This window comes from Sporothrix schenckii, assembly GCF_000961545.1.
Source record: "Sporothrix schenckii 1099-18 chromosome Unknown Cont41, whole genome shotgun sequence".
NCBI classification, from domain to species: Eukaryota; Fungi; Ascomycota; class Sordariomycetes; order Ophiostomatales; family Ophiostomataceae; genus Sporothrix; species Sporothrix schenckii.
In genome coordinates, this window is record NW_015971142.1 from 3,408,749 (window position 1) to 3,431,634 (window position 22,886).

At 54.2% G+C, this 22,886-nt stretch overlaps 5 protein-coding genes across 5 annotated transcripts; 2 read left to right on the forward strand and 3 right to left on the reverse strand.

Moving 5' to 3' along the window:
• Positions 1-3,043: 3,043 nt before the first annotated feature.
• On the reverse strand, positions 3,044-3,495 carry SPSK_08080 (uncharacterized protein; the record flags this gene model as incomplete). The annotated part of the gene is made up of 2 exons (XM_016734725.1): positions 3,044-3,340; positions 3,394-3,495. The coding sequence occupies 2 exons, from the start codon at positions 3,493-3,495 to the stop codon at positions 3,044-3,046; spliced, it is 399 nt and encodes a 132-aa protein (XP_016591415.1).
• A 3,710-nt stretch (positions 3,496-7,205) lies between these two features.
• On the forward strand, positions 7,206-10,944 carry SPSK_06908 (uncharacterized protein; the record flags this gene model as incomplete). Its single annotated transcript, XM_016733579.1, has 2 exons — positions 7,206-9,265; positions 9,336-10,944. 2 exons carry the CDS (start codon positions 7,206-7,208, stop codon positions 10,942-10,944), a joined length of 3,669 nt encoding a protein of 1,222 aa, XP_016591416.1.
• A 1,302-nt stretch (positions 10,945-12,246) lies between these two features.
• On the reverse strand, positions 12,247-14,015 carry SPSK_07320 (chitin deacetylase; the record flags this gene model as incomplete). The annotated part of the gene is made up of 2 exons (XM_016733984.1): positions 12,247-13,140; positions 13,269-14,015. The coding sequence occupies 2 exons, from the start codon at positions 14,013-14,015 to the stop codon at positions 12,247-12,249; spliced, it is 1,641 nt and encodes a 546-aa protein (XP_016591417.1).
• A 2,906-nt stretch (positions 14,016-16,921) lies between these two features.
• SPSK_07570 (uncharacterized protein) lies at positions 16,922-18,239 on the reverse strand (the record flags this gene model as incomplete). The annotated part of the gene is made up of 2 exons (XM_016734229.1): positions 16,922-18,083; positions 18,160-18,239. 2 exons carry the CDS (start codon positions 18,237-18,239, stop codon positions 16,922-16,924), a joined length of 1,242 nt encoding a protein of 413 aa, XP_016591418.1.
• A 3,113-nt stretch (positions 18,240-21,352) lies between these two features.
• On the forward strand, positions 21,353-22,683 carry SPSK_07560 (uncharacterized protein; the record flags this gene model as incomplete). Its single annotated transcript, XM_016734219.1, has 2 exons — positions 21,353-21,510; positions 21,594-22,683. The coding sequence occupies 2 exons, from the start codon at positions 21,353-21,355 to the stop codon at positions 22,681-22,683; spliced, it is 1,248 nt and encodes a 415-aa protein (XP_016591419.1).
• Between the last annotated feature and the right edge of the window lie 203 nt (positions 22,684-22,886).

Consider the following 22,886-nt stretch of genomic DNA (forward strand, 5'->3'; position numbering starts at 1 on the left):
GGAGAAGCAACTACCCACATCTGGCAAGCGGCATAAAAAACAGGGACCAAAATGCAATAATGTACGGAGTACAAGGAACCGCACACACTAGTAGTTGGATTCGAGCAGTCGACCCGGGTATCACCAACAACCTTGTACTATTCTCCGGAGTACAGTTGCACTTGTCCCATGCATACGCAGCACTGTCGGCCAGTCTTGACATGCAAATTTCTTGACCGACGAGCTGGCGCGGTCGTCTGTCCATTTAAGTCCGAGTGTTTTCGGACGTGAATACGTTGGTCAGGTTGTCATCAGACAGCAGCTTCGCTGCCCTCGCTACCCTCGAAACAGCCGGCATCCTTCTAGACATCCTGTTCTTTGAAGCGCCTCTTCGGTGACGCGAGTCGGTATGGCTTTGTCTTGTTCCTTTGTTGTACATTCCTACTCCCCGATGCCGCTCCGGGTTGGCTGTCCTGTTATCCGAAGCTAGAGATGGCAAGCTCTTGAAAGAGCTCTGTGGTAGTAAATTACGCATTCGAAAACTTTGCTGCCAGGAAATAAAAGTTGCGAGGGACCAGTACATTCGTAGGATGACGATAGATAACGATGGTTGTTCTTCTTTCTGGTCAACACGGCACTGAACACCGTTCTCGCCCGTCCCAACAACTCTGCCAAACAAACCACCCCTGGTCAAAAATGACACCACAGTCATCCGAATTGTCTTTCCGTTATTCGAGCGTAACGTCTCGTACTCGACCAGGTCAGCAAACAAAATATCGGAAAAAAAAGTCAGAGGTGGATCTGACTTTTGTTGATTGGCTGCCGATGTGAAGGTTCGATTCAATTTGTAGTCATTTTGAATGGATCACATAGACCAATCTGGTGGTCTGTTTCGCTTTGTTGGACAGCAGGAGACAAAGTAATTCAAGGGGAGGACACAGAAAAAGACAAAGAAACCAGCAACAGGGACCCTTCGCGCTCGGAACATTTAGACTGGCTTTTACCGGGCGGATGTCTAATTCGCTGGCTCGTAAAGGGGGAGGTGTATCTACGAAAATGCGACTCTGCAAATAAGCCGTGCCTCTTCTTCAGTTTCTCTACTCATTACCCTGCGTTGCAATTCGTGGGTACTTCCGCTGTACATCGTCGCCAAGTGTTGGTGGATTAGGAACGTCTAGATACTTTCAGTGGTTGTCAAGAAAATCAGAGAGAGCCCCGAGTTCTACTCTGTCTACTTCGCACGACGGGCCTATGGAATGGCAAGAGAAAGTCTGACCAAGGGAAATCATTGCCAGTTTGCACAGCACCAAGCAGAGCCGCCTTGCGGACAGGGGTATCCACACTTACATAAAGGAAAGGGTTGCCTCCCGGCTGCTAGGGACTGTGTGGCAGGGTCTCCACGGAGCTTCACTTGGCAGTGTGTCATTTGTCGAAACAAAGTGTCCATGTCTGAAAAGACGGAATTGACAAAAGGAATTGACAGTGTTTTACGGACTAATTTACATTTTAAACCATTTTGGATCCTCCCACTTTGAAGACAACTGCAGGACTACAGAGTATGCTGTTATGTTGTCCCTCACAGCAAATAGCAGCACTCGGGTCCTTCTCCGACCCACGACGAAAAGCGTTCCGATTTTACGCCTCGTTGCAGCCATTTTCCTGTTTTGTTCACGCGCGCAACGGGGCGCATCACCCGCGCCTCCACACATACGTGCTTGTACCAGTGTGTCTCTGCACCTTTCCATCAATGCATGATACCGCCAATGGCCGTTGGCCTAAAGGTGGTGACCGTTGGTCAATTTGCTTTCTTTGCTGCTTGGATGTTGCCTCTCATGTGACTGTCTCGAAACACAACAGGGAAGAGAAAGAGAAAAAAGGAATCATACAGACTATGCAGCGTGTCCGAATCTGGCTTCTTTGTTTTCTTCCATCTTACGCTTACAATCTCACAAGGCACAAAAATACAATTCATAACGAACCGCCGTTGTGTTGCCTAATTCGTCTGACCCTGGCCGACCGCACCCTGTAAAACAACCCTCTTTGAAGGCCGGCGAAGCGTTGAAAATGTTCCTTTTTTATTTTCCCCTCGTTCGTCTCTCTCGACTCCATCGTCGTGCGCCCCGTATCTTACACCCCAAATGTACGTGCCCTTGCCGCTGTCCTCATCTTTGTTCGCGCCCTGTGTCCCCTTGTCTCTCTTTGCTCGTCCCTTCCATACACCTTCCAGAAAGATAAAGTGGAGTTTGTTGGGGCCTGTCCGCAGCCCATGCGCCCCAGTCTCTCGATCCAGGACCTCTTTGTGGCCCGTTCACCTTTGCGACACAAACGCCAGACCAACGGTGACGCCGAGGAGCGAATGATATCAAGGGGAGACAATAAGATAAACGACAAAGAGTACGACGTGCGGCGTGCCGTATGTGAGAATGATCCGTGGTCAGCGTCAAAAAGAGCAAGGGACAGACCATGGTTGAAGGTGCCAACATTGTTTATCACAACGCAACAAGGAATGACTCGACGCAACAGAAAAACGTGTTCGATGCAGTGCAAAGATACCAGCGTGCTCCGAGCGTCTGGACGATGTGCCTTCCAGCTCACTTTTTTGTCTTCGTACTTCGCTTTCGTTGCCCCTTTCACGACGGCCAGCCAGCATCTCTGCTCGCCGAGTCGACACTGCGAGATGCTCCCTCTCCGTGCCCCTTCTCCGTGCCCCTTCTCCGTGCTTGGACTCCCCGGCCTGTCGATTTTAACCTGTCCCCCTGCCCCTCGCCCCTTTCCCACGTCCTCCTTTACCCCGTACCACCGTGCATGTTCGTGCCTTGCTCATAAGTACTGGACGCCGGAACGCCAACAGTTTGAAGCGCAAAGACAATGTCCGGTCTTTTGAATATCTATGAGCCGGAAGCACTCTTTTGCAGCAATAAATGTGACGTACACTGTAAGATACAACGGAGTGCGCCCTTTGTAAGGAGTACTACTATCATGCTTACTGGTTTGTGTAGTATGATTTATTGGTTTAGCCCACCGGTACATTGTGCCTACGTCCTTAGACTTCGAATTCTCACCGTCATACCTCATTTTCTTTTTTGCCGTCCTTCTGCTCGCATGCCGCATCCTCCCAATGCAGGTGCAGATACAAGCACAGGAGTGGGTTCAGGAAGGATGCTTGGGCCCAGGGCGCGATGGCGCGAAGGGCGTGTTCAGGAGGTGTTGATGGGGTGGCCACTGCATTCGAAGGAAGAGGGAGGACATCTAGTTGGAGCAAAACGACTCGTGCTGCCCCACAGGCGGCTCTCCAGACGCAAGACTTGTGGAGACAATTTTGGGGTTGGAGGACGTCGTAATCGACGGCGCCGTCGATTGTCTAAGTCGTTTTGACTCGTGCGTCGTCGTCGTGCATTGTTGGGGCGCTCGTACCCAAATCGCCAAAAGATTGGCTGGCCGTTTGCGCGCCTTTTTCTTTGTCCTTGTCCTTTTCGTCGCGTTGATCAAAGTATCCGTACTTTGTTTTTGCTGCATGGTGCGTCTTGCGTGGGCAAGACCCCTAGCCTATTCCTTCCCATCTTTCCCGTTCGTCACCCGTCTGCGGTCCCCACTCGCCCCACTCGCTTTCTATGATTACTGCAAAAACTGTTTGGCCTACTCTTGTTGGAGCCTCGGCCTCCTATTGGGGCGCCTTCTCGTCTTCAACTTCTTCCCCGCGGTTTTACTCTGTCGATACCCTTGTCACTTGTCTGCCCAGGTGGCCAAGCATTCCAAGGACGTCGTCCGCCATTAGAAGCATATCAACGCACCGGCGGTCTGTGGCGTTCTTGGGCCGTTCTTGGGAACTTCTTCGGCGGTCTTGGGGAGCGTCTTGGGAACTTCTTGGGCGCTCTTGGACGCGATGACGAGTGATGGAAAGTGGACTTGACTGGTGTAACTGAATCGTACTTGGGCAGTTGTGAAAGGATATGGACCCAGATGCCACAGCCACGAAGTCCACAAGTACGTTATGTGGCATTTGTTACGTACATTGTTAAGCCTGTGGAAGTCATCGGCACAGAGGACCAACAGGCAGAATACGCTGGATACGAAACAGGAGACAAAAAACTTTGCAATAATGTGTTCCTACTCGAGAAAAAGGAATCGCAAGCAACACACACAGCTGCAGTCAGTCAACCTAATGTGGCGCCTGGCAGATTAGGGGCCGCTGTTGCGGCCCTCCCAGCTGTTTTATGCCTCTGGAGTAGGCCGCTTGTTTGCTGCAAGACCATGTTGACCTTCCTTTGGGGGGCCCAGGAGCCAGCCAGGCCAACCCACTTTTACTTGGAGAAATCAGTGGCACAAGATTCCGTCAGTTGTCCATTGTCACTGCGAGTGTAATTACTCCATACATCGTAATTACACAGTTTGTTTTCAAAGGACGCCTGTTCAGCGCCACAAATAAGCATACAATACAAACAATGCAGGGACGGCCTCACTGAGAGGCCCGGTATGTATTCGAGCGCAGACTGTTTTTTCTCGTCCTTCTTCATTTGCGGAGAACAAAAAAAAGGCGTCCACGAACGTGGTTACAGGAACAAGAAAAAGAAAAGCAAGCAAAAGAAATATGCCTATTCTGTATCCCCTCTCCAAAAAGAGGCAAACCATACGGGCCCTGTATTACTCTGTAAGTACATGGACACGGACTGGGGGGGATGTTCAGATCGATGAAGGAAAGGAAGAATAGAACAAAAAAGAACAATAAAAGAAGGAAAAGAAAACAATGAGGGCCGATAAGCGAAATTGCGCTTCGAAAGAGACAGTGTAAAAAGGTGAGCAATGACAGTGGATGTGGCGACGATAACGTCTATGGCGACAGCTACAACCAAGACGTGACGTGCCTCGTTTTGTGGTGTGTGATGCGAGTGAGCCAGGCCCCAACTTGCCGGAGACGACATTCCAGAGCGCTCTTGGGAAGAACGCAGATGATGCGTGCAGGCCCCCTGGTATATTCTCTTGGCTGGCGTTCAGTTAGCTGGCGGCGGCGGGTGCTGTGGGAGGGCTCACTTGGAGGCTCGTGGTGCTGGGCCGGTTGCAACGAGCGAGGTTTGTCGACGTTTGTCGAGGCGCCTCAACTCAACTGTCAATTCCGACCCAAGTACGAGAGCGTATTTGACGCCTGCAGTCCTATCGTTTAAAAATGAACAAATCATTGGTCGGCTTTTGGTTTGCCAATTCTCTGTTTCTGGTTGGGGCCGTTGGGATGCTCCATTTTCTTTTTCCTGTTTTCCTTCATTTTTCGGTTTCGTCCTCCCTCATCATTTGCAAACAGTATTCCGGCGTATTTTGGAGCATGCTCGTGGCGGGTTGACCCGGCCAAGTCTCCGTTCCCTTGTCCATCGCCTCGCAAGCTTTCCTGGGCGCTGTGTTGGTGCAAACATAGAATTCCAGCCCAGCCTTGTCACGGCCTCAGCCACTGCGCAGCTGGACAACAATAGCCATTGGCCGGTTCCACCGACCCCCCTGGTCGACCCTCTACTGGCTGTTCTGGGACCCTTTTTTGTGCTGTTTGCGCTTCTTTCCACACCAAGTGTCCCTCTTGATCCTTGTATTCCGGCCTTCTGCCCCCCCTCCCCTCGTCCCTCCTTCATGCAACAAGAGCAGAGGCACGTCTTCTTCTTCTTCCAGAATGGTGGACCTTGGGAGGAGGCGCTGTAATGGCACTGCGGTGCCGCCTGAGGGAGGTCGGAATTCAAACAAGCACAAGACACGAAGGGCGACGAACCAACTCCACGCAAACAAGGTCTCGCCGCCATGAAGCACTTCCGAATATAAGACAAATGAGCCAACGTACCGAGCCTTCTTTCCTTTCGTCGGTCCAAGTGGCCGTATCATCTCTCGAACATCTCTCGAACATCCCCTCGCCCATCATCTGCCGTGTGCAAGAGATTCAAGCAAAGGTGACGACCAGCAAGGCCAAGCAGGAGAAAAGAGTGGAAAACATACTGGTTGGTCCATAGAAAACACACAACTCTCTGCAGCTTCTTAAAAGCTACCCACTCCCATCTTGAATATATTCTGCACCTGCTCATCTCTTTCATTTTGCTTTTCTCCCACCTGCACCTTCCCGCTCCTGTCAGTCTGTCCTGGTCGCTTGCTTCCCTGTCTGTCTTTATCTTACACCCCTACTTCAGTCCTGACAGGCCAAAAACCCACACCTGCCGCCACTTACAACCACCCTCCCCCTCCGCTCACCACGCTGCTTCCTCTTTACTCCCCACCGGCCTTGTTATCCGTCTCCTGGCCTCTTGCTCTCCTGCCTCCTCCTGTCCTACTCTCTAGCTCTCTTGCTCTCTTGCTCTCCCGCTGAGCTGTTTAGTCCGTGGTCGCTCTTTCCTGTTACGTCACAACCTGTGGTAGTATAAGTAGATTCTGCTGCCCTCCTCGCATCGCTGCCCTCCTTCCACACCCCCCCCTCCTCCTCTCTCGCCTCTTCTCTTCTCCTCCCTGGTGCATGGTTGATGGGGTGTATATGATTAACCTCTATGTGATCTCGACTCCTCTCGCCACGGTCTGTCTGTTCTGCATGCCCAGTCTTTAGTCTCCTCCAACAGATAGCTCCAAGCTCTCTGTCCCTGACTCGCGCGAGGTCAACTCTGATTATATTATATTGACCTCCCACCTCCCATTCCCCTCGTCTTTTTTCTTTCTCTCTCTTCCATCCTCCTTTTATCACAATTATTCCTTTTTATTTGCATTCCCTCTGTCCGTTCTTGTCCTCATCATCGCCTTACTTCTCAAACATCATTCTCTTCTTTTTCTTCCTCTCGTTCTATCCCTCTCGGGGCTTATCGTTGTCATCGCACAGAAGCAACACCGACGAAGACTGTCGATATACCAAATAACACAACGCAGCCACCAGTACTTCCACCAACACAAGCATATCGAGAACATCGTCCCCGCCAACAGTTCGGCCACACAGCGACGACGATTACGACCACTACATAGGTCCTCCGTGTTGATGTTTCACCAAAAGGTCGCTTTTGGTAGACAGGCTCTGGTCGTCCTCTTTTTGCTGGACAGTTTCTACCCCAACGACTCCCTCTCACTGACCTAACGCTGTCGACGGGGCGAGCTGCCCCCGTCAGCAAAACCGATCACCTCGACGGTTTTCCTCCCTCACGGGATAACAAAGTCAACACGGATCGTTTGTCGGGACAATAGCATAGCTGAATACTGACCGTCGATCTGCAATTTTCGGGACAATGGCGTCACACCAACATCACGCCCGCAACGTCCAAATTGGTGCGGCCCCAGCCCAGGCAGAGAAATATATGAACAACGGCGTCGACAACGTGCATACTAACATCCATCGTCTCCTCGCAGGTCGCACAAGCGGTGGCACCGACATGTTTGGCCACATCCAGCCACGCTACAACAATCCTGTCCCTCAACCCCCCGGTTACATCCCGACTGGCGATGTCGACGCCAATGCCGACGCCACCACCCACACTCCCATCAAAATGGATACAACCACAAACATGACGGCCTCGCGGTCGTCCCCGGCCACTGCTGGGACCGGGACAGTCAGTGTCTGCCCTGCTTGCAAACGTACGTTTAAGCGCCGCTGCGACCTCAACCGCCACCGGCGCACGCACACACGGCCATTCAAATGCCAGATGCCCAACTGCGAGTACAGCAAGCGCGGCTTTCCTACATCCCAGGAGCTCCAGCGACACATGGACGACCGGCACTCGGACAAGCCACCCACTTTCCACTGCTCCTTCGAGGGCTGCAACTACAGCTCCAAGCGCGAGTCGAACTGCAAGCAGCACATGGAGAAGACACACGGCTGGACGTACGACCGCAGCCGGCACAACAACGGCAGCAATGCGGCGGCTCGTGCAAGCAGCAATGACAACACTGCTCTCGACCACGAGTATGGCAGCGAAATCGACGCTGCCGGTGCCGGTGCCGGTGCCGGTGCCGCTGATGCTGACGCTGACGCTGACGGGGAGACCGAGAGCGTCCAGACGAAGCACAAGGAAGAGTATGGCGACGATGATGAGGTTGCTCACAACTATGCCATGCCGGCACTCGCTGCCTCCTCCACGTTGTCGCCCACCGGAGAGGATTATGCACTGCACCAGCAGCAGCTGCTTCAATACCAGCAGCTGCAACAGTTCAACAACTCTCTCTCACACGCCTCGAGTCCCATGCCAATGATGAGCGGCGAGGCCGATTTCATCCTGTACCCGGACAGTCAGCCCCAGCAGATTACGTTGGGCGACGGCACCACAACAGCACTGGCAGCAGATGGAAGCGTCGTTTATACCACCGCCGACGCCCTCACCGCTAGCGCTGCCGCAGCTAATCTCGGGGCTGCCAACGCCTCCCCGGCCGCCGATGCCATCTCCAATTCGTATGTGCCGTGGGAATCACCTCTCACACAGCAGGAGGAAATCTCCAATCTCATCCGCACCACGTCACGTCGCTTCGACATGCAGTCTCAGCAGCAAAAGATGCATGCTCAGACGCCCCCCGCACGCCCACTCGCGCACGCCCAAGCACAACGGGTCCCGGTCGCATCAGTGTACCCTCAAGCCATCGGCTACTTCGCACCGGCCAACTACCATACCCCCCAGGTGCCGTTGCCGACGTCGGTGCCTGGCTCGACTGCGCCTTCTGCGGCAGCCGCTGGTGACTACGCTGCAGCCTTCTCCCCTTCGACGCCTTTCATGGGCGCACCTCACACCTTCCGGCAGCAGCAGAACGCTGCCTATATATCCCCTCAAACTCCTGTAGTCGGCGTGCCTACACTCTTCACGCAAGCATGGCCGGCGCTACTTCCTACCACAACAGCTCAAACGCAACAGCAACTGCATGTCTTTGCCGAGCAGACCGCCGGCCTTCGCCAGCAAGCCCGTGCCAAAGCTGAGGTGACCGAGGCTGCTGAGGCGGCACAGGCACCGTCGCCGGCGAAAATGATGCCGATGACGCAGGAAATTGCCACAGTCGCCGCTGGTGAAAGAGGCATTAAACGTGACCACGATACCTATCAGCGGGACACCAACAACATGGCAGATGAGGACAATGTGCACGGCCATAACGATGACAGCGGTGGTGACGACGACGACGAAGAGATCGACGGCAACGGCGGCCGACCGCCTCACCTTCCCCAAGACGTTCACAACAATGCCGACAACTTCGACGACGACCATATGCCGTGCCCTTACCACCAAACCGATCCGGGATACTACTACCGCGACAATGAGGAGCGCTTCTCGCCGTGCCACACCCGGCACCGCTACGTTTCTACCGTGTTGTATGTGTAAAAAGTCCCACGTGTTTATGTTATATTGCTGTTTGTACTGTGCTAATTCTTCTGCTTCTAGCCGCCACCTTGGACGCGCCGCGCACAACCTCATCATTACCGAGAATAGTGCGTCGTCCTTTGGTGTCCGCGGGTCTGGGAATCGACCCCAGGTGCAGGCTGGTCTCTGCCGTCGTTGCTGGACCTCATTTACGGACCAGGCCGCCTTCAACACCCACGTTGACATGGGCCGGCCTTGCGCCCGCGCCTCGCGAAGCAAGCGTGAGAAGTATAACCAGATTCTGCGTACATTTTGCACGCCTCGGCCTGAGACTACGACCGCGGCGCCAGCACCAAGTACTAGACCTGCTACTCCCGCCCCTACTGCCCCAGTGCCTCGAGCCGTGCAGCTTGCTCGTCAGCCGGCTGCGTCAATTGAGGACAACGCCGGCCGCTTAGTACCGCCGAAGGTTCAGGTGCAGGTGGGTCCGGCGCAAGTCGCTCCCACCGTTTCCGCTCCCGCAGCGGGTGCTACGGCGGACCCCAGGAGCCCAGATGTCAAGGTCTCGCCCACACAGCAGGAGGTACAGGCTCGGTCCAAAATCCTGGCCGATGGCAATCTTAACCGCAACCAATTCCCCGTCCAGGGCCGTGCCCACCCCCTGCACAAGCACAACAACTCGGTCGAGAGCTCGACCCTGGCCGACGCCGACTTCTATGTGTCGCGCACCGAGTTCCAGGGCTTTACCCAGAGCGTCACCCAGAAAATCAGCGCCCTCGAAGCTCTCGTGCAGCAAATTGGCACCGGCATTGGCTCCGCCATTGCCCCGGCCACGACACGCGCCGGAGCTTCATCTTCGTCCACCCATCCTCCCTCCTCGCTTGGTCCTGGCCCTGCCCGGTCTGTCATTAGTGCTATCCAGACCAATGCCAGCGCCCACGAGCGCGGAAGTCTGGTGAGGGAGATGGACCGCCAGACGATCCTGGAAGAGGACGATAATGCTGATGACACCAGCTGTAGCAATCGCCGTCCCCACCGTCAGACCCACCATGCTCACCAGTCCCAGGAGTCACGGGCGTCTATGCCCGTGGCTGCCCTCGATGCCAACCAGATGCTCGCCGGCATTGGTGAGCCGCTACGCACACTGTCAGGCTTGTCATCGACTTCCGATGGTTCATCCGTGCTTCACGCCCCGCCACCGGCTTCGGTGTCCGAGGACAATTCGCGGTCACGCCAACGGCGCCAGCAGCAGCAGCAGCAAGCCCAGAGTGGTCTCCCTGGCGACATTCGCCAGCCCCAGCAATTGGTCCAACAGCTGGAGCAGCTGGGACAACAGGGTGAGCAGCAGCAAGCCCAACCTGTTGGCCGCCAGCGTCATCACAATGAGGAGGCTGAGACGTTGCCCGATACGGCACCTGAGACGGTGGCGGACTCGGGCTACGTCAGCAGCGATAACAAGAATCCGCATCATCAAAACCGGTCGGACTACTCCGCGGTGGGCACCCTGCCGGTCGTCCACGAGGTCGTCGCCCCAACCGCTTCATTTGGCTCTCTCCTCGGTCTTGCGGCTAAGGACGTGGACGACGAGAACAATCCCGTCAATGCCGATATTGACGATGGTGTCCAGCCGCCCTCCATGTTTGACGCCGAGCACTGTGACGACTTTGATGAGGCCGACGTCCTATGGTGAAGACGATGACATGTCTCCTTGGAATTTTTTTCTTTGCATTTTCTCAACATTTCTTTGCCTTTTACTTTTCTGCCTACCCGCCGATTCGTGTTATGCAATACCCTGACGAGCATCAGCGTTTGACGGACTTTGATGCCCCTTTTTGCTTTTGGATATACCACCTGGATCATTTGCTTTGCTGCTTTTGGGCTTGGAATCGGGTGGTGTCGCATCCTGGGTATGTTTATTGACGGGTTCGGCGCGTGGCGTTTTTTTGCTTTTTTACTTTCAATATTTGCCTTTTTTCTTTTTACCTTTTTCTTTTCACTTTTTCTTTTTACTTTTTACTTTTTTCTTTTCACCTCTCCTTTGTGATTTCATCTTGCATTTGTTCTTCGGTTCCTGCTTCGCCGTCTGTTAATCCCTTTCTTGATTTCCTTCTTAGTCTCGCCTGACACCCGCTTGCTTTACCGGTTATACTCTACTCTGTGGCTTGTTTTTCATTTGCTTCGTCTTTGTTTTTGTTCTGCTTTTCGGCTTTGCTTTTCATCGCGTATAGAAGAGGATCACAATGGGCATTAGACAAAATGGGGCAACCCAAAAACCTGGGCAGGCACTTTGGCCTTTCACGTCCAACTATTGGATTGTGTCCAGGGTCTACTCTCCAGCAGCTTTGTTCATGCCACTTCCGGGCTGCATACCGGCGGCAGCATCGGAAGAGCTGAGCAAACACTGTGGCAGGGCAAGAACAAACAGAACACACTTATGTCATACAGAAACACTTATTTATATCTCCAGACGGCAAGGGGCGGCCTTGCCGGCATTTGATCTTGCCCTTTCTTCCCTTTACTTTCTTTCTTTGATCATCCTCGGATTTTCATTTTTGACAACCTTTTCATTCCCATTCGTACATCCTCGGTCTTGGTTTGGCACAGTTTGGTTATTTGCTCTTTATATTTTTCTACTTTTACGGTGATGGTTGTACGTTGTACGATGCAACACGATTACATACACTTTTTTTTGTTGCTATTTCTTTATGAGGGCCTCCTCTTAGAGTCGGTCTTTAAAGCAGGTCATATAGAAATCCAAGAGAACCTACAGCACAAGAAGTAATCGAAGCTTGACGAACAACTGGGTGCAAAAGTATTATGCTCTCTATGCTCTTCTAGACCACAAATGCCGGTATGTACATGGAATACACGCGAGGCGATGAACAGCGTCTCTTCCTCCGCCCCTGTTTTAAGTAGGAATAACAAAGGAAAAGAAGAAAAACAAAAGCAGGCAAATCAACAGACAAGCTAACAGAAAAACAAAGAATGGTCTCTACTGCGCCGCGTCTGAACACGCACCAAAGGCCGGCTGGCATGTCGCACCACAGTAGTCGGCGCTCCGGCCGCAGAATCCGCTGACCGAGCAGCAGTCGCCGAAACGGCTTCCCAGGCAGGTAACGCCGTTACCGCAGTCGCCGTCGACCGTCTTTTTCAGGCTGCCCGTCTCGGTTGGTTTCGCCGGAGACGATCCGCCATTCCCCTTCCCAGGCGGGCCGATCGGGTTGTCCGGGACGAGGCTGGAGTCGGGGTTGCCGCCCGTCGCCGTCGACGTGGGACGGCCGGTGCGCCGTGTGGAGGTTGTCCGGCGAATGGTGGTCGACGGATACCCCGTGGGACTGTGGGACGTGGTCGGCTTGCTGGGCGCGGACGTGGTCGGCCCACCACCGGCGCCGCCCCCGGAGGACGACCCGGATCCTTGACGGTACCAGTTCTCCTTGGGGTCGCCGAGGCACTCGCCGACGGTCACAGACCGCCAGCCGCGGGCAAACAGGCTGGTGAGGACATAGTCTGTCAGGTTGTAGACGGTCTGGTAGTGGATGTCGTGCTCAATCATGAGATACTGCGACCTGGCGGGGGTGGCCTTGTCCATGGCCTCGTCCCAAATGTCCTTGCTGTTCTGGATGAGTTTCTTGTCGTCGTTGAGATAGCCCTCGGTGTCGAGGTCAAAGTAGATGACGTGGTAGCCGAGGTCAGACAAGGCCTTTTGGCAGGCGGACTCGCAGATGGAGTAGGGCGGGCGCATGTAGGCGGGAAAGAAGCCGAGGATGTCGTTGAAGGCGATTTCGTTCCAGATGATCTGGTTGCGGTACTGGGCGGCGGTGAGCTGGCTGGCGTTTTGGTGGGACCACGTATGGCTGGCGACCTGGTGGCCTTCGGCGACCATTCTCTAGGATGTGTTTTAGTGAGCGGGACGGCACGAGAGCGCCGAAACGCGAGCGGAGCGAGGAATAAAAAAAATAAAACAATAAAATAAAAGAGAGAGAGACAGAGAGAACAAAAACGAGAAAAACGTACACGGATAAAGCCTGCCCACGGTTTGGAGTAGTCGTTGATCATGCCCTTGCCCAGGTTGTTGCCCGTGATGAAAAAGGTCGCCTTGGCGCCGTACGCCGCAAACTTGTCGAGCAGATCGCCCGTGAAGTTGTACGGCCCGTCGTCAAACGTGATGGCAATGTCGCCCTTCTTGACGCAGTCATAGATGCCGAGGCCACCGTACAGCACCGAGCCGACATGCGGCCGCGGCACGTTGGACGTGTCCACGCCCTCGGGCTTCTGGTTGGCGTCGCAGCCGGACCCGTAGTTTATCAGGCAGTCGGGCGCCGAGCAGTAGTCGGGCGTCAGGCCGCACCAGCCTTCGGGCGAGCAGCAGTATCCCTGGGCACAGCTGCCAGCACCGGGCCCGCACTTGCCGTCTTTGCCGCCCACCTGGCGCCGGCGCAGGGCCGCTGCGTCCCGGAGTGCCGCGTCGTCCAGTTCCATCTCCTCGCGCGTCGGGAGGTGGTGATGACGACCGCCTTGTTCTTCTCTCCTCCCCGCCATTTCTGCAACAGCAGCCGGGACGCCGGGCGGCGCTCTTGCGTTCAACGGCGCATTTGCAGCCATCTCGGCCCGGGCAGACGCGAGCAGTTCTGAGACAAAGCGCCGCCCGCCGCCCAGGAATCTCGGAATGGGAACGTCGCCATGGGGCCCGTGGGCAGCAACCTGAGCAGGTACGGCGGCCAGGAGCAGCACCGGGAGGGCTGCCGATGGTGAAAGGCGCATTGTGAAGAAGGGCAGGGATAGAGAGCGAGAGAGAGAGAGCAACGAGTGGACAGTTTGCAAGGTGAAAAAGGAAAAGGAGGCAAGAAAAGAAAACTTCAAAAGAACGACCGGAGAATGAATGTGAGAGAAAAAGAACAGCACGCCGAAGATGCCAAGACTATTTTTCCCCTTCCTTTTATGTGGCTACAACTCGGTCTCTATAATAATGACAGCCGGCGAGAGGAAGTATATCCACGAGCAAAGTCGTATATAGGGATAAAAGGGGGTGGTAATAAGTGAACGAGACGACGGCGTGTGCGAATGAATGGCAGAGGTAAGGGCCAGTGCCAGACGAAGAAAGAAAAGAAATATATAAATTGCGAGGATACATTTTGACGACGATTTGCCAGTTACAGTACGTGCATTGTAAATTCTACAAGGCAAGGCTCCGTTAGGTGCGAACCGGCCATGACATTGAACGTTTAATCTGCAAATGTACCGTCAAAGGCAGGAAGGGACGGTAACGTTACCGAAGTAAAGAGAGATGGCCATGGGGATCGAGCATCGTCTCTAGGTGCCTTTGAAGGAAATGGGAGGGAACGGGATGGGCGTCGCCTTGCCTCTGCAGGAACAAGAGAGCATGCACGAATATAAAGAGGCAGTCGGAAGAGGTGTATGGCCAGCCACGAACCAAACTCCGAGTGGGAACAGTATTATTACGGAATAGATGAACCGCAAAGAGGCATTGCGTAATGGGACCCCACAGACGAGCCGTGTTGAACCAGTGGAAGAAACGGCCGTCGTGGCCTCACCCGGAAGAAGAAAGCTTGTAAGCCGAAAGGAACGTTGGAAAAAAGAGGTGGTTCTCTGCGCCGCCTGACAGCCTTGTTCCCACGGTATATTGACGTTGGATTCGTGTTGTGCCCTTGCTTGCGGTTTGGCTTGGGTTTGCAGAGTGCTTTTCATTGAATCTTGTTTTCCTACGACAGATGCCAGTGTGAAAGTCCTTGCCGATTCTCCGTGTCCGGAAGAGACAAAACGTCGCCGAAAACGGCAAACTAGGAAGATGTCGCCCCCAAGAAATATGATCAATGGATGATGGCCTGCAGGCTAAAAGCAAGAACACAATCAATTCGGCCTCTGGGATACGACCTTTCCTGCCTTGCGTATTCCTATTAAGGCTGTACAAAATAAAATGGTATTATATGCCATGCGTTTGCCTATAACATGATTTTTTTCTGTTCTTTGGTTTTGTTGACGAGATAGATCTACACAAAATAGCAGCGATTGTTTTCTTTGATGCCGTTTTGACTGGTATGAAACAGCGTAGCAAGCCAAGACCACTGGCATTGCAAACAAAAGCCGGAATCGTCGAGATGTGCGTCGTGGATGGAAGGAAAGGTATCCCGGAGAATTCTCCGACGCCGTGGCTATTTCTGTTACTATTTCGAGCTCATTGGCACACATCCCCAGATTCTTTCAGCCGCATGTCACAGAACACCACATGCCAAGACTTTCGATGTTCCCAACGACCAACATTACTATTGCCATGCGTTTACTTGCTCCGTCGAACATGAACATGAGGTGTTGGACAGCACCAGATGTAACTACGGCTCAGTACAACATATAAACCCTTCGTCTAGATTAGGACAGAAATTGGATATTAGAAAATCGTGTGGTGACTTTGTGATCCGACATGTAGGTCTTTGCTCGGCTTCTGCTTTCCTTCGTCTCATCTGCGAACGACAAATGTATCGGGTCACCCCGTCTTGGCACAAGTGTGACCAACAAGAAACGATAGGATGGAGAGGCGAGTGAAAGAGAAAAAGAAAAGAAAACAAAAAAAAGCGAGGGTTGTTGGCCGTGCCGTTGAGTAGAATAAGGAGTATCGTCTCCGTCCTTTATGTAGACGTACGACTGCATCCAAGACCTCGGTACGGCCAAAGGACTGGAGAGCTTTATCATGAGAAGACATACGGTTTGCTCCTCGCTCTGTGCTCGCTTCTATCATAATCGTATTTCCGTAAAGCGAAGGGGCAACACAAGGTAAGAGGAGCACACAGCCTATCCCGGGTCGTGGCATCTTACGCAAGCCTGCTAACTGCTGACAGCGAGCAATAAGGGCGGGAGGACGAGCACCACCACACCCGATGGGATCTGGATAAAACATGCAGACATAGAAGAGGCGCACAACCACACCAGATGGGATCTGGATAAAATATGCAGACATGGAAGAGGCGACGTCAACCGGCACGTTACCCGTAGGAGGGCATCTCGCTTTTATGTTCTTGCATCTGTCGTATCGTTGCTGTTCTGCTAGGCCATTGTTGCCCTCGTGACGCACCACGGTCAGTTCACTGCGAGGGATTGTATTACTCTGCAAGTTGCAGGATATTCATCTCATGTAATTTGTTTTTGTATTGCTTACTTTCCTCATTGCGCTCTAATGCATCCGTTGGTACCCAAGAAAGGCCGAGAAAAACAAGGCTACAAAACTGACCGAGATGTGAAACTAAACGAATTAAAGGAAACCTGACACCGTGCCCTCTAATGAACAGATATGAAAGAGCCAAAAAAAAGAGAAAAAAAGAGAAAAAAATGTTTAAATCAGAATGGTTGGAACCCCCGCCCCCTAGATTGCAAAGAGACGTAGAATAAAAAAAAAGTAATAGATGGGAGCTAAAGCGGCCAGAAGAAAAAGAGGAAAGAAGGGAAAATGAAGCATAAATTCAAAACGTGAATGGGTACTAATACAGCACAATAAAAGTGTGTGTGGTGGTATCGTTGGAGAGAAGGAGGAAGTATTTAAGGCACGATGCAGCGATGCAACAGACCAAAACTGGCATGGCGCTATTGTCCGTGAATCGATGTTGTAACGTGTCAAGGCCGTCGGCGAAAGCGGAAATCGGCCGCGCACGACTGGTATCTTACGCCGGCATTGGATCGGCATCAGGCGTGTCTGAGGCGGCTGTGGGTGGCGCCGTTGATTGGGCGTCGGGTTGTTCGACTGGCTGGTCGATCGGCGTCGCTGTGGCAGTCATGGCCACACTGGCCGCGCTCTCCACGCTCTCCACGCTCTCCACGCTGGCCACGCTCGCGACACTGGCGACACTGGCGACGCTGGCAGAGGACACGGACGCGACGCTTGCCAGCGATGCTTTCCGCTCCTTCTCAGACTCCTTCTTCGTGGGCACAATGTGGCCCTGCTTATCGTCGCCTTCGCAGCGCTCGCGCTCTAGCTTCATGTCCACGATCAGGCTGAGCTCCGGGCAGTAGTCGAAAATCTTCTTGCGCTGTTCCGGGTCCTTCCAGACGTCGTCCGGCAGGTTCTTGCCGCTGTCGGGGATGTGGAAGCCCATGGGCTTCTCAACATAGACGTTCTCGACGGCCAGTGCCGTCAGGCCAGACGTGACCTTCTCGCCCGGCAGGACCCAGAGGCGGCGGCCAAACCACTCGTCCTCGGGTTCCGAGTTGTTGTAGCGGGCCTGGAAGCGCAGGACGCGGCGGATGGCCGAGACCTTGCGCAGCGACAGGCCGCCGTTGCCCGAGAAGCGGTCGTCGGCCGACCGGGGCGCGCCGGCCCAGGACCAGTCCAGCCACTCGTTGAGGCTGGTCGGCGAGTTGCCGCACATGATGCTGTCGGATTCGTACTTGAGAATCCACTCGACACCCGGCAAAAACTCGTCGTAGAACCGAATGTCGGTGAGCATGCGGAACACCATCTCCTTGTTGGAGATGTTCCAGGGCTTGGGCAGGACCATGAGGTCGAGCTTGCCAATGACCTGCTGGTGCTTGATGGCGTGGGCGCGGCTGACGCTAAAGACGCTCTTCTCGGAGCCGATGAAGACGAAGCGCCAGTCGGGGGGCACGACGGTGGCCATGTGCAGGACGAGGGGGACGAGGTGCGGCAGCGGGCGCGGCTCGATGATGAGGGCGACCTTGGAGGCGTTGAACATGGATTCGGGCTCTTCGGGTATGCGCCAGTCGACCTTGATGGACGGGATCTTCTGTCGGGCCTCTTGCAGGCGATCGGAAATGTGCGAGCGGATCATGGGCTCGTAGTGTGGTAGCAGATGGGCAGCCCACCATCTAAAGGGTGTTGGTGTTAGACAAGGAAGAGAGAGCAGGGACGAGGCGGAGACAAGAAGAATGCATTGGAACGTACGTGAAGAGGAGAGAGGCAAGGATAAACATCTTGCCCTTGGTTATCGCGAAGACGCCATGTTGGTTTTGTGTTGTCGCCATGTTGGGCGAGCAGACGTCGAACGAGACAGGTAAGGACACCGAAAAGAAGATGCCGAGGTGGCTGAGGTCGTGACTGAGAGGACGGAACAACCAAGCACCCTCGTTCGAGCAGACGACGGGGTACGGCGAGACAAGTGAGATAAGCTGTTCGGAGTGCCGCGATAAAGATCGAAGTGAAGGACAGATGTCGTCGTCGAATCCAGCGGCGTCGCTGAAAACGAAAACGTAAAGGGGAGGGAGGCAGAAGCAGAAGAAACCAAAGATCCAAGAGACGAAGAGGAAAAGGGGCCGGTCCGCGGGAGCTCAGTTGCGCTATGCGTGTTCAATGGCGGCGGTGCCCATTGCCGTCCGGATGGTTGAAAGGACGGAGAGAAGTCGCGAGACGCACAAACAGTGGGATAGTTATCACAGATGAAGGACACGAGACGCAAAGAAGGTAGAGAAACCTGTGAGAATCAAGTAGTAGTCGCGGCTGAGAAAGTACGCAGTAATTATCACGCTAACTTGCGAGAAGGGACCCCCTAAGGAGGGATGTCAACGCAGGCGGTATGGAGTGGGGGGGCACTCTCTCTCAAAACACGTCGAAGAAGAAACGAATGCGCGCTCTGAACTAAGTCAAATCAACCTCAAACTAAAGCAGACAGACGAAAAATTAGAAGGAAGCCGTTGTTTGAAAACGGTAACTGCGAACCACTAGAGAGACAGCAGCAGACGTACGGCGATTGACACATGACAAGTGCAGGGCCCTTGCCAATGGAGGCAAAATGGTACTTCGGTGGTACTTTGGTCAACTGGGGAAAGCCCTCAAGCAGCCTCCGTCTCTGGCGGCCCCACACCGCACGCAGGGCTGCCCCTTTTTCTGAAGAGAACAGATAGGCAGGTGCAAAGGGCCTGGGTGCGTGGTCAGACTACGGCTTTTACATTGCAATGCCAATGTAAGTCGTATGTCGTAAGTAATACGTCGCACTCTGTCGGAGTATGGCGTAGTCGATTGTGTAGCCGCGATTACGACGGGAGCTTATGTATCTTGCATCGAAAGATACAGTGAGAAGAAAGCAGCACCCAAGAGGGATACGGAACGGAAGTAAAAATACTGCTGCCGCCTGCGCCTTTGGAAAGTCGTAATTTAATGGCGACACAAGGGCGGTTGCACCGTGGAAAAGCATACGGCCAAAGCGATACGAACCAATATACGAGCGACTGGCCAATACGACGGCCCTGCATCTAGGGCCTATGGTGTGATGTGGCGGAACAGCCATGTCCCAGTAGCCCAGCATTTCCTTTCCGTTTTGGGGCAGGCTGTAATTCGTAGCGTCACCGTCTTTCAAGCCAGAAATGGCACGCCTCGGGTCTGTCATTGGGTCTGTCATTGGGGCCCACGATCGCCGGCATGAAATGAGAGTGAAAAGAACAGTTTGCCGGTACCTTCAAAATTTCAAATCGCCAAAGGAACTGAGCCAGAAGCGCGCTAGTAGAGCCAATATCTCCTCGATCCCCTGTCGCACCCTTACTAACATGCGGCTCCCAGGCGCGCTGCTCCTGACGTCTGCATATGGAGGATGCAGTAATTCAAGAGCCAACCGGGGCTTTACGACGTATCTTTCTGAATTGGGCCATGGGCCGGACAGAGGCTGGATTGCTGTCATGGATGCAGCGACGTATCGTAGTTGCTGAGACAGACTCTGTTTGCATCCGGCGATACGAAACGGAAGAGTCTGCTGTTGGAGAAGGTGGTGTACTGTTAATTACGATTTTTTTATTTTATTTTAACCTTTCTTGCTGCTGTCTTACGACGGGCGGTCTGTTGCACACCGGCGACCTGGTTTACCTGCCTTTCTCGATTCACAGCTCATTTGCGAAGCGTCCTTTGTTCTGCTCGGCAACATACGACGCAACTGCAAGCCAAGAGCGCTTCGCCCAACAGCTAGCGTGCCCGTTGCCCTACCAGGATGCAATTTGTCACTTTCGTAACGCCCGTTCGTGCCTGCCGCGACCACCGCTAATGAACGTCTACGGGCTCGCCTTAAGAATCCTGCGGTTCAAGGAAGGCACATTCCTCGACGGAAAGGTCGAGGCGGGTCCATTCCAAATTTTGCGGCTTTCCTGGTCGCTGTTATGGATCTTTTTCTATTTGATTAAATTTTTATCTATTTCGTACTGGCTCCTGGGCTCCTGGGCTCCTGGGCTTGCGTGCTGTCCCAGCGCTGTTGCCCCCCACCCAATCCTTCGAACGTAGTTCTCCATGCGTCGCATCTGCCTTTCTGCGCCTTTTCAGCCCCTTTGTTTGTCGTCTTCTGTTTGACACAGCCCACGTAACCCCTTCGGTATCAGTGTCCCACCCCTCCGTGGCAATACCGAGAAGAAAACGCGTGCCACTGTGGGTGCTCGGTCATTGTTACAGCGTATTTCGCCCTCGCTGCTTGACCCGACGCTGTAGATCTTCGACTTTCTTGATGCCTTTCTATCGGCTTTCTTTCTTCGGGCGTTTCTTGACTCGACCCCTTTCTTGGACTCCTCCATTTTGTCCCAGGCGTTCGTGACGACCTGCCTTACGCTCCCGCGAACATCGAACCACCTATTCCTCCCTCACGCTCGTTTCCTGCTACTCTTTGTGTTCTCAGCAAGACAGTGTTTCGACACTCCTCCCAGCCTACGCACGAAACGAACGCAAAGACGCCCGGCCACTCGACTCTGGACGATCGACTTCCGCACTTACGCGAGCCTTCGAACATCGGGCGGTCCCTTCGTCGCACCTGTCCGACCGTCATCTGGATCAGTGACACTTGACGCACGCGTGCTTTACGTCGCGAAATTAATACTACAGAAAAGGATACGGCGATACAAGGAGAGCCACCTGTCTACCGTCGCGGGACCTGCTGTCGTGCTTGGTCGCCCTGATCAATACTGGCATTACGAGTGGCATTGCGCGTGGCATTGCGCAGCGGTCCAACTCAGGCGCTGTACTGTTTTCTCTTCGTCGTCCCCTTGCCTCTCCCGCCTGCTCTTGTCCCTCCGGCTTGTCCTACGGCATCTCGCCGAACATCCCGCCGGCGACACGTATCATCCTCGGCACCCGGCCGCATTGCTGGAACGTGAACCGACGTCCGCCCACCATGTCCCAGTCCGACTCCTTTTTGCGGCGGCGAGGCATAGACTCGCTGCGCGAGGTCCGCTTTAGCGATATTAAGAATGCTGTGAGCTTGCTCACCATGTCCGTGTGGACAAAAACCTCACGGCGGATGCGCCTGTTGGGCGCGTTCGTTATCTTGTTGTACGTCGTTTGAGCCTCCAGCCACGCCGCCTCCTGATGATGATTTGCTTGTGGGTCTCATGGCTGACCCTCCTCCCGCATAGTTTTTTTGCCTTTTTCTTCTCCGACTCGCTGCTTTCCGCCGGCAACGTCAACTATCCGACCATCAAGTTCGAATACGCCAACCAGCCACAGCGGTCCACCTTCAACGAGTCCAAGGTTGGCCTCCTCATCGAGAACCGTCCCTTCCCCGTCCTGGCACCCCTGATGCTGCACTTCATCTCAGTTGTGCCCCCCGACTGGCGCTTCCGCTTCATGGGCTCCATTGAGTCTGTCAAGAAGATCAACGAATCCGTCGCCATCCAGGAGCAAGTCAAGGCCGGCAAGCTCGACCTCACCTACATCCCTTCCAACATGTCCACCGGTAGCCAGGAGGAGATTAGCCGCTTCCTGACCACACGGTGGCTCTACGAGGTCGTCCTCCAGCCCGCCGAGTGGCTGCTCGTCTTCCAGACCGACAGCATCCTGTGCGCCAACTCGCAGCACAATCTCAACGAGTACCTAGAGTACGACTGGATTGGCGCCCCCTGGAGCACCCACAGCCGCTGGGGCGGCAACGGCGGTCTGTCGATTCGCCGCGTCAGCGCCATGGTGGACATCCTCAAGGACCAAGTCCGTGTCGACGGCAGCGAGCCCGAGGACGTCTGGCTGGCCGAGCGCCTCGGCCACCGCCCCAAGTCCAAGGTCGCCAACGGCACCGTCTCCCTGACCTTCTCGGGCGAGATGCACCTCGGCGAGGGAGCCCGCCTCGAGAACATGACCGTGTCCGCCGCCAGCAAGGACGAGCTCGAGGAGGCCGCCCGCGAGGGCAAGCTTGTCAAGGGCGTCGACGACTGGCGCGCCGGCTTCTACGAACCCATGGGCTACCACACGGGTGGTTCCGGCAAGTACTTGCACAAAGAGATCTGGGGCGAACCCGAGCGCCGTGAGCACGTCTGGAAGTACTGCCCCGAGGTCAAGATGACGCTGGCCATGGACGCCGCCAAGTTTGTGCCCGGCACGTGCGGCGCTTCCTGGAAGCGCTCCGTGGACATCCCCGGCATGTCGCCAGGCATTGTCGACGTCGGTTACGGTAGTGAAATCATCAACGACGTCCAATACCCTGTCCTGCCGCCTACTTTGGTGCCGTGGTAACCGTACCATTCTCGTTTTGCGTTTCATACTGTCGTTTGACAGTCGGTTGTTCAGAGTCCTCATGTTTCTGCCTCTGTTGTGTATCCTCTCATATCTTCTTTCATCTTATCTTCCTCTGTCTTCTAAATTTGGTTGTTTGTATTTATCCTCTTTAATGCTTCTCTAGCATGGCAAAGGTTGGCAGGCGTTATCACATAAGAGCT